Source organism: Armigeres subalbatus, chromosome 1, assembly GCF_024139115.2.
Source record: "Armigeres subalbatus isolate Guangzhou_Male chromosome 1, GZ_Asu_2, whole genome shotgun sequence".
In the NCBI taxonomy this organism is placed as follows: Eukaryota; Metazoa; Arthropoda; class Insecta; order Diptera; family Culicidae; genus Armigeres; species Armigeres subalbatus.
In genome coordinates this window covers 28,993,178-29,004,242 of record NC_085139.1, presented here as the reverse complement: position 1 = coordinate 29,004,242, position 11,065 = coordinate 28,993,178, and the positions used below count along the sequence as shown (strand labels likewise).

Sequence of the window (11,065 nt, the reverse complement as noted above, 5' to 3'; positions counted from 1 at the left end):
TGAAATTTTGAGGGATTGATATTCTCACCATAAGACACAATCCAAGGGGGCGTGGAATTCGACAACTTTTTGTTTCCTGGGCGAGTCTACTGGATACCTTGCGTGGGCGCGGCGTTCATAGTGACTTGAGCGCTTGCTAGAGCCCTATGATGGCAAACACAGCACGAGTTTGAGTCTAAATATGTTGCACTGAGACGTTCATAGTGAATTCAATACCTAATTTCCATAACGACTTATCTGCTTTTGTAAATAAAGACCCAAACGTCGATTTGACGAATCTGATGGCACTTCCACGCTAAGCATTACCATCTACACGTAAGTGAAGGCTTCGGCTACCTGTTATGGTGTTGGTTTGCGTGGGAGTGCCATTCGATTCGTCAAATCGACGTTTGAATCTTTGTTTACAAAACCAGATAAGTCGTTTTGAAAATTTGTTATTTAATTGAGTGCCCCCCAGAGTCCCATAAGGGCGGACACAGCATTATTACTCTGATTCGTTCATAGTGACTTGAGCGCTTATCAGAGTCCCATGAGGGCGAACACAGCATAAGTTTGAGTCTAAATCTGTTGCACTGAGACGTTCATAGTGAATTGAGCGCTCGCCAGAGTCCCATAAGGGGGAAAACAACATGAATTTGAGTACAAGATTGTTACTCTGAGACGTTTATAGAGAATTGAGCGCTCGCCAGAGCCCCATGAGGGCGGATACATCATGAGTTTGAGTTCAAAACTGTTGCCTTGAGACGTTCATAGTGTCTTGAGCCCTCGCTAGAGCCCCATGAGGGCATGATTCTGATTCGATTTGATTACAGTTTGGTTACTCGGTTGCTAGGTTACTAGGTGCTCATAGTTGCTCATGGGGCTCTCCTTAGCCGTGCGGTAAAACGCGCGGCTACAAAGCAAGACCATGCTGAGTGTGGCTGGGTTCGATTCCTGGTGCCGGTCTAGGCAATTTTCGGATTGGAAATTGTATCGACTTCCCTGGGTATAAAAGTATCATCGTGTTAGCCTCATGATATACGAATGCAAAATGGTTACCTGGCTTAGAAACCTCGCAGTTAATAACTGTGGAAGTGCTTAATGAACACTAAGCTGCGAGGCGGCTCTGTCCCAGTGTGGGGATGTAATGCCAATAAGAAGAAAAAGAAGGTGCTCATAGTTAAATGAGTGATCGTCTAAGTCCCATGTGGGTGGACATGAATTTGATTTGAGTACAATTCGGTTACTCTGAGGCTTTCATAGTGAATCGAGCGATCATCTGAGTCCCATGAAGGCGGACACAGATTCAATTTGAGTACAATTTGATTACTCTGAGCCTGAGGTGTTCATTGTGAAATGAGTGATCATCTGATTCCCTTGAGTGGGCGGTCATAGATTTGATTTACTCTGAGGCCTTCATAGTAAGTTGATAGATCCTTTGAGTTTTGTAGTGCGGACATAGAATCAATTTTAGTACAATATGTTTGATTCGAGGCATCCATAATGAGCTCAGCGAACGTCTGAAACCCATGAAGTTAGACACAGATTCGATTTGAGTACATTATGGTTACTCTGAGACCTTCATTGTGAGTTTGGCGGTCTTGTGAGTCATGTGAGGGCGGCCTTAGTAGCAATTGGAGTACAATTTAATTGCTCTAAGGCATTCATAGTAAATAGTTTGTTTTGGTCGATTGATGAACATTTAAAATTGAAATTTAAGCCGGTACACATTATTAGTTTTCATTTTACCGTGACACATCACGATAACAAATTTGTCTTGGCTTAGACAACGGACAGCACTCTCATGCAACACTTTTGTTGATTAGTGATAAATTTTCCGATGCCGAAAAAAAAATCTTTTTACTAGGGTAGGAATCAAACCGACATTTCACAGCACATGCCACTAGACGATTGAAGTTACCCAGAAGCATTTTAAACGTCCAAAACACATGGGCGTAAAACTGTTAATGAAGTAAAGCTTAGGAGTGTGAAAACAAGTATTTTTATGGAATGTTTGTTCAATGAAGATAGGTACCTAAATTTGTGGAGACGAAACTTAAAAAAAAAAGAAAAAAATGTCGGGTGCAGGCGAAATTCAACGGACGCGGACGTAAAGACATTTGTTCAGTTTGTTGAGCTGAGTCGATTGGTATATAATACTATGGGTCTAAGAGCCTTTTATGAAAAGTTCGTTGTCGGAGTGGAATGATAGCCTTTCTTTACAGCAAATGATCAGAGTGCAAAATTTTCCTAAAAGCATTGCAAATTAGTGAAAATATCTTCAGAAGTTTACTGGATACTGGTTTGAAGCTACTTCAAAAAAGCATTCTAAGTGGGCGGTATTTCCTTTAGAAAATGTTTTAATGATATGAGGTAAATAGAAAGGCTAGCTTGTCAAAGTTAGGCATTTCGTATGAAAAACAACCTTTGTTGAGGCAGTCATCAATTCGAGGCGCGTAGGACCTCTAAATTAAGTAAGAGTTTTCTATAACATTTTTTAGATAAAAATGCATTGGTATTAAATGGAGGCGATTTAGATAGACAATAAAAACTTGACTTGGACAGAGGGCGGAGTAATCAAGAAAAAAATAATCAAATATTCAATACAAAATACAGTTGAAATTTCGATCAATGTTTTACTTCAACATAATTGTTTTTGAAAGAAGTCGGCACATAAACCTGTAAAAATCATAATACGATGCATTACATTCAATGATTTTAGAAAGCGAAATTTCATTGGTATTTTGAAAACTATAGGAGCTCCGTTCCAACACAGTGTATATTTTGAAGATCCTATTTCATTAGAGTTTCACTTTCATTCTAACATGCCAATTGAACTCGAGCAAAAACGATGCACGCGCCACGAGTGATCGATTGGCCAACTAATAATTATTTGAATTGACCAGTAAATTAGTAAACGATGGGAATTTGAGGAGTGTTATGTCTGTTTGTCTGTGCTTTACATATGAATTCTTGTTTATGCAGATGTATATGACGCATCAAACTAATTTCTGGTGTTACTCTGGCGGTATTACGTGTTTTGTTTGATCTAGAATAAGTATTAAATTGAATTTATTCACATTTAGGCGTGGGGCGCAATTTTCAAATCAATAAAGTTTGATGGGCGGATTTTCCAAGGGGCGCAAAATTTTAAATTTATGAGTAACCAGCTCATGATTTGCCATGACAGCACTGGTTACGCGCCGGGTCCCATGCGCCGAGTTGTGCGCCATGCAAAAAGTAAATAAACCGATGTCAAATAGATGTGAGCTTTCGGTAAGCTTTTCCACATTCGCTTGTAAGGTATGTAGCATATTGTCGTCCCTTTACGAAAAGATATTTTTAAGTGAAATTGTTCGAGGTTTAGTAGTTTTTTGCTTTTCTTTCGCCTGTGTTGCGTTCGGGATATTGTTTAAGTGGATATTAGTAGTGCAATTATGTTTAATTTGTGATGTAATATTCTACACTTAAATTGAGTAAAGTACCATAATATGACACAATACCTTAGCGGCGCACAACTAAGCGAGGCAGAGGTGAATGAGCAAAATGCTATAATATCTAGAGAATCACAATAACTTTAACCAGTTCTGGTCGCTTCATAAGCGGCTTTCTTGCAAAGTGGAGTATTCACGGAAATCAGAAAGCTGTGAAAGTAGCCGTAGCAAGGGCGACAGCTCCGTAATATCAAGTGTACTAGGTACTACTGTACTGTGATGGACGAGCAACCGGCATCGGTTTTGTCGTCAGCGAGCGACGATGGATTTATAGATCCCGAGGTGCATCAGAAGCTGGACAGTTTGAGCGCAGGTAGATGACGTCGATGCAACAACTTTGAGCTATTCGCCGCATAACACTATTGTCGTAGTCGGTCGACTGCATGTTGCTGTTGCCGCTGGACTCGTTTCCTCTCAGTGGCCCTGACAAAGGGCCTTTGTTGTTGTTTTTTTGTTGCTACCAACAGACAGCACGTAAAGCCGTTTCCTCGGTGGCCCTGATAAGGGCCGTTGTTTCGATGTTTTTTTCTCTGCAGTATCGCCGCCGCCGAAGCTTGACAGAAGACCGTTGGGTTGGCATTACGAAGCTGTCGCTGCCTCACTTCAACGAATGCGACACAATGAGATTCACCCCCAACGTCACTGCCGTCTCGGGCTCGGCTCCGCTTTTTGCTCCCATGCTACTGCTAGTCCTCCAATGCCAACACACAAGCAGGGGTTGGATGTGTATGGCCGCTCAACGCCGCTATCCTCTCGGGCTCGACTCCAGCAAGGCAGCCGCTTCTCGTTTCCGCGCTACTGCCAGTCCTTCAATGCCAACACACGAACAGGGGTCGAATGTGTACGGGCGTTCCGCTTCCTGCGATGCTTCGTCGTTCGCTTTAGACTGATGAATGAGCTTGACAACGGAACGGCTCGCTTTATATAGTTGCGGGCTGACACGATTGACCAATCAGCATCAACGGAGGGGAAACAGCAAATGCAAACAAATTTGTTTTTCTTCTTGTTTTTGTTTGTTGTTTTTTTCGTTTTCAGCAGAACTGCATGCAATAGGGTGACCAAGGAACCAAATTATAATTTTCTTTCGTTGTTAAATAATTTTAAACACAATTTAATTTAGTTCAACAATTTTATTCTACATGTCGCTTATTTACTCTACAATGCTTTACACCTCTACTCTTCAGTCGAACACGCAAAATAAAACCATATCATCAAAACGCGATGGTTTTTTCTCGTACGCTTAGGTTTTTCAATCGGCAACTCGTCTTCTTGCAGATAAATAGGAGGTTCGACTTCAGCAGAGTTCTCGTCCAAATCTGATGTTTCCATGTTGCGATTTTCACGAAGGTTGATCGGAACTTTTTTAACATCCTGAATGTTTCTTGAGTATTGTACACCTCTGTCACTCTGTACCACAATTTTTGCTCCGTCTCTGGTTATAACAGTGTAACGATCTTCTGAAAATGTTGGGTCACCTTTCTGTTTAGTGCTTTGTGCTAGAAGCACCCTATCCCCAACGGAAATGTTCGATTCTCTTGCTCCTCTGATCAAGTCAGCATATTGCTTGCTATCCATCTTAGATTTTGCATCTTTCTCACGAGGAATGGGAACGTTCCTCTAAATCTCCACCCCACAAGAAGTTCGAATGGTGTTACACCGAGTCTTGAAAGAGGTCGAACCTTGTTGTGCATATGCAAATATTGTTCTAGAGCCATTTTCCAATTGACCTTCTCTATCTTTGCAGCTGCAAGGGTGTCTTTCAATCCCTTATTTTGGCGCTCTACGGCACCATTCGACTGAGCACTCAAGGGGATTGCTTTTCTTATTTTTACTCCTCTGTTTTCCCACGTCTTGATGAACTTTTCTCCTTGGAATGGAGGACCGTTGTCGCTGTGGATAGCAATGGGATATCCCCAGACTTCGAAAATCCTGCTTAATGCTGCATTTGTGCTGTCCGCATCTATTTGTTTCATTTCTACAACATGTAGATACCTAGAATAGACATCTACCACAACCAGAAACTCTCCCGATCCACAGTCCTTGAATGAGAAGAAATCCACCTGCAGAATTTCCCATGGCCCGTCAGGTAAATCGCGACTGGTCAAAGGAACTGGTGGATTCTTCTTAGACAACCGGAAACATGTTTCGCAGCCCATCACGAACGTTTCTACATGTTTGGACATGCATGGCCACCAGAAATAATTTCTTAAAATCTTCTTCATCGAAGATGCACCCATATGTCCTTGATGAGCTGAACGCATAGCACGATCTCGAAGAGCATACGGAAGAACCACACGATCATTCTTAAAAACGAGGGCCCCGAGTACCCTTAGATTCTTTGCTTCTGATTCATACCTCTTTAGATTCTTCTCCCAGCAGTTGGTTCTTATCGACTCACGTATCAGGATTTGTTCTGCGTCTCTTTCAGCTTCGGTCTCTATGTCATCCCAGGTAAACTCCATTGAGCCGGTATCCAGATAATAGAGAAGGTGTTTTTCGTGGGATTCATCGAAAGATTCAGTCGCCTGTGATTCTGTTACTAAACGAGATAATGCATCAGCCATGTTCAATTCTCCTGGTACCCGTACAACCTGCATGGAATAGTATCATTAAGTATTAGTCGTGTTTGTCTGCTTTTTTTTTTTAATGAGCTATCATACCTTGAAGTTATACGGCTGAAGTCTCAGAGCCCACGCCTCTGCTCTTGAAACTGCCCTCTTGCCGATTCTATGCGAACCCCCGAAAATAAATTCGTTGGATTCCGCGTCAGTTCGAATTGTGAAGTGTATATTCAGGAGATACACGGAAAACCGCTCAACGCCCCAGACCATGGCTAGGGCCTCTTTTTGCGTTTGCGGATATTTCTTCTCAGCCAACGTCAATGCCTTCGATGCACATGAGATGATCCTAGGTTTAGATTCTGAGTCGTATTGTACTAAAATGGCTCCTAGCCCATATGGCGAAGCGTCTACGAACAATTCGGTTTCATCGTCACGGTTGAAATATCCCAGGGTTTTAATATGCTTCCACGCACTGGTTTTCAAGTACAGAAACTCATCTTCAAGCTCTTGATTCCAGTAGAAGTCCTTTGCTTTGGATAATTCTCGCAAATGACGAGTTTTATCTGCCCTTTGAAAAATAAATCGATCGATGAACGTTACGAGGCCCAAAAAACTTTTCACTTCTGCTGGTGTTTCTGGTCTTCGTGCATCCTGGATCGCGCTGATTTTCTCGCTTTCTACTTGCCAGCCCTCATTTGTTACTTTGAAACCTAGAAATTTGACAATTTCTTTTCCAAAGAAACATTTATCTTGATTGATCATAACATTATGATCCTCAAGCTTCTTTAGGACCTTCTGAAGATTGCGATCATGTTCTTCAATCGTTTGTCCGAACACCATGACATCATCTAGGTAATTCACAGTTCCTTCGCATTCAGACAGGATTACAGTTTGCATGACTTCCTGGAAAATGTCGGGTGCGTTTGTTAGTCCAAAAGGTAGCCGACAGCATCTATAGAGCGCATCGCCGGCGAAGAAATTTGTAAGGTGTCTTGTTTTTGGGTCGAGCTCAATATGAAAAAACGCGTTTTTCAAATCTATGGTCGAAAAATATTTTGCGCCGTGCAACTGTAGCAAAATCGACTCAAATGTCGGCATCTTGAAAGGCGTTCTGATGATGCATTTGTTTGGTCCTCTAAGGTCCACTACAAGCCGGATATCCGACTTACCCTTCGGGATGACTAGCAAGGAAGAACAAAACTCTTGTCCATGTCGTTCGTCACCTTTTCTATGATACCGGTCTGTCGCAATTCATTCAATTTTTGGTTAGTCAACTCCTTGAAAGCAGCCGGAATGTGAGTATAAACATTCCTCGACGGTGGCATAGACTTGTCGTAGCTCAGAACTACTGCAGGAACGTTGAATTTCGGAAATTCAGAAAGGGATGCATCGATGCTATGTAAGTTGAATTCGCAGGGCCAATCTAGCTCGTTATTTTCTTCAACTGATACTTCTAGGCCTACCTTCAACAGGCTGTATCGCACCGCTGTGTTGAATCCCAAAAGGGCTCTCTTTTCACGCACTACGTAAAATTTTTCCGTGGTTACTGGTCTTTCGTCTGATACGAAAAGCTGTGCCGAGAAGGTTGCAACCACGTCAATACTTCCTTGAGTAGCGTATGCACGTAATGTCTTATCGGATCCGTATGTTAGTTCATGCAAATTTTTCTTCGCATGTTTATCTTGAAGAATCGCATTGAATGACTCCATCGTAATGGTATTGACCTGTGCCCCAGAGTCAATAAAAAATAGAACTTGTATTCCGGCTACGTATGCTACGATGTATGCTGCTTTTTCGATAGGTTCGTTGGATATGACCCTTCCAATATCAGACTTTATCGGACCAGGCAGTATGATATGCGATACCTGTAACATTTGTATCATTCTATTAAAACATCAGACTAGTTTCAATTACTTTCGAAGTTTTCATCTTTTATTTCCATTAATTTAAATTTTAACAAGTTTTAACAAAGAAAAAAATCAAGTTCAACGGCTTAAAAAAATGTGAAATTCAGCTTCAGATAAATTAACTAATTTTGAGCTTCGGTTACCTTTGTATCAAGCATCTCTTCTTCCGTTTTATGGACCGCAGCAATCTTAGTCGGGGGTTCACTTTCGTCTCCCGTCCATCCGCGCTTCATTGGTTCCGACTTAAATTGAGCTGAGCATGCTCTAGCAATGTGCCCTCGCCGATTGCAATTACGGCATACTTTGTCGGAGTGGAAACATTGTTCGGGTGAGTGATATGCACTCATACACCTCCAACATGTTTGAGCCAGTCTTTGATTTCGCATTGGACCACGCACAAAAGATCCTCTACCCCGACTATTGTTGTATCCTCTGGATGCTTCGTATGGACCACGTCGTCGTTGGACATATTCATCTGGTCGTCGCGAGATAGCCGCCACCGTAGCCGACTGGGGCTGGTGTAGCCTTCTATAATCTTTCTCGTTCTCTAATTCGACCTCACGGATGCGTACTTGGTCGATCAACTCGTTCAGAGAACCGCCCTCGGTAAGGACTCGATAGGCAAGGGTTCTGACTCGACTATCCGTTGATCCTCTGGTTACTGATCTGGAAATTGCTTCGAACTCTTCATCGGCCTTGTAGTTACATAGTTTCGCTGCCAGAGCCACTCGTTTCACAAACTGGATGTTCGTCTCTCCGCTCCTTTGGACCATGTTAGCCAACTTGCTTCTCTGCGACAACATGTACGCCCTTGAGCCGAAATGAGCATCGAGTCTAGCAATTGCATTCGAGTATGGGAATTCTCGCTCGTTCGGCATGTCGCATTGTGTGGTGGTACCATCTAGTAACTCAAGTAACAATGAGCCTGCTTTGATGCGAAGGAGGTCGAATCTGGTTGACTCGTCAACAGCTTGAATGAGATTCAAGGAAGCGTTCAGTACATTCTTCCAGTGATCGTAATCTCGCTTGCTTAGCTCCGATTCACCTGTTGCAGGCACGCATTCGGGGATATTGAGACTGCCCAATGACATATTGTTCATTGTCATAAGTAGCGTCTCATTGGCAGAATGTTCCTCACGAATTGTGCTCGATCTGGCTTGTGCAAACTCGTTATCCTCTTGGCCTTTAGTTGCCAGAATCCGGCTTAACTCGTCCTTTTCCATTCGGGTTTTCTCTAGCTCTGCCTTTACTTTTGAAAGTTCCTCCGCAATTTTTGTAGCTGCCTTCCGTTTTATTATCCTGTAGAAGAGAAATAACATCTTCTTTATATACATTACTTCATTTCGAGAACAGTTTCGAAATGCTTAACAAAAAAACAATCGACCACTGGCTTGGCTTTTTTTTCAGAAAATTTCCATTATCAGGATACCGCCTTTTCAATCGGGATCTCGTTTTCAGTAACCACTGTGTTTCCACTTGGATTTACAGACTAACGCTCATATTTACGCCGACCAGCACCTTTCCAACCGGGGTCGCATAAATACAGACTTCCGCTTACCCAATTTGAGTATTGTTACCGCAGACCACCGCCTTTCTAATCGGGGTCGCATACAGACTTCCGCATTACCAATCGGAGTCTTTTTACCGCTGACCACCGCCTTTTCAATCGGGGTCACATACAGACTACCGCCTTTCCAATCGGAGTCTTATAACCGCTGACCACCGCCTTTCCAATCGGGGTCACATACAGACTTCCGCCTTTCCAATCGGAGTCTTATAACCGCTGACCACCGCCTTTCCAATCGGGGTCACATACAGACTTCCGCCTTTCCAATCGGAGTCTTATTATTATTGACCACCGCCTTTCCAATCGGGGTCCAATAAACAAACTTCCGCCTTTCCAATCGGAATCTTATTACAACTGAACACTTTTCCTTACCTTTCTCTTTTTTTTTTGTTGGTCGATTGTTCTTTAAACATTTTTTTTTTTTTTTTACTCACTTGATGAACTTCTCTGGTGATTCGGCCCTCCTACCGGTTGCGCCATTGTCGTAGTCGGTCGACTGCATGTTGCTGTTGCCGCTGTACTCGTTTCCTCTCAGTGGCCCTGACAAAGGGCCTTTGTTGTTGTTTTTTTTTGTTGCTACCAACAGACAGCACGTAAAGCCGTTTCCTCGGTGGCCCTGATAAGGGCCGTTGTTTCGATGTTTTTTCTCTCAGCAGTATCGCCGCCGCCGAAGCTTGACAGAAGACCGTTGGGTTGGTATAACGAAGCTGCCGCTGCCTCACTTCAACGAATGCGACACAATGGGATTCACCCCCAACGCCACTGCCGTCTCGGGCTCGGCTCCGCTTTTTGCTCCCACGCTACTGCTAGTCCTCCAATGCCAATACACAAGCAGGGGTTGGATGTGTATGGCCGCTCAACGCCGCTATCCTCTCGGGCTCGACTCCAGCAAGGCAGCCGCTTCTCGTTTCCACGCTACTGCCCGTCCTTCAATGCCAACACGAACAGGGGTCGAATGTGTACGGGTGTTCCGCTTCCTGCGATGCTTCGTCGTTCGCTTTAGACTGATGAATGAGCTTGACAACGGAACGGCTCGCTTTATATAGTTGCGGGCTGACACGATGGACCAATCAGCATCAACGGAGGGGAAACAGCAAATGCAAACAAATTTGTTTTTCTTCTTGTTTTTGTTTGTTGTTTTTTTTTCGTTTTCAGCAGAACTGCATGCAATAGGGTGACCAAGGAACCAAATTATAATTTTCTTTCGTTGTTAAATAATTTTAAACACAATTTAATTTAGTTCAACAATTTTATTCTACCTGTCGCTTATTTACTCTACAACTATCGGGGCTGCTCTGTAAAGCAAAGGGAGTTACCGGGGCCCAGCCAAAAGCTCATCCGCAAAGATACATACAACATACCTCACCCGCTTTAATTGCGAACAAATCTGTTATAACTGGCGCTTTGATGCTGAGGAACGATTCAAAGTAGAATTGGAAGAACCTATATCATAGTGGCTCGAAGTTGGACGAACTGAAAATCGATGTGGTTGAATAGAAGACGGCCAAGGCAAAGAACCAACTAAATGATAGCGAAATCCTCAACAATCTGCTCTCG

The 11,065-nt window shown here is 43.0% G+C and overlaps 1 protein-coding gene across 1 annotated transcript; it reads right to left on the bottom strand.

Moving 5' to 3' along the window:
• Positions 1 to 4,218: 4,218 nt before the first annotated feature.
• On the bottom strand, positions 4,219 to 10,784 carry LOC134206052 (uncharacterized). The gene is made up of 6 exons (XM_062681732.1): positions 9,943 to 10,784; positions 8,085 to 9,240; positions 7,231 to 7,899; positions 6,134 to 6,937; positions 5,153 to 6,064; positions 4,219 to 4,359 (listed from the first exon to the last, which is right to left on the bottom strand). The coding sequence occupies exons 1-6, from the start codon at positions 10,008 to 10,010 to the stop codon at positions 4,219 to 4,221; spliced, it is 3,750 nt and encodes a 1,249-aa protein (XP_062537716.1). The 5' UTR covers positions 10,011 to 10,784.
• Between the last annotated feature and the right edge of the window lie 281 nt (positions 10,785 to 11,065).

What these genes read in the sequence shown, in the direction of transcription:
- LOC134206052 (XM_062681732.1), bottom strand. Translation starts at nt 10,010, where the DNA reads ATGCAGTCGACCGACTACGACAATGGCGCAACCGGTAGGAGGGCCGAA. An exon ending in AAGAGATGCTTGATACAAAG is followed by an intron (nt 7,900 to 8,084) that starts GTAACCGAAGCT and finishes CAAATGTTACAG; the next exon opens with GTATCGCATATCATACTGCC. An exon ending in ATTTGCATATGCACAACAAG is followed by an intron (nt 4,360 to 5,152) that starts GTTCGACCTCTT and finishes CTCATTCATCAG; the next exon opens with TCTAAAGCGAACGACGAAGC.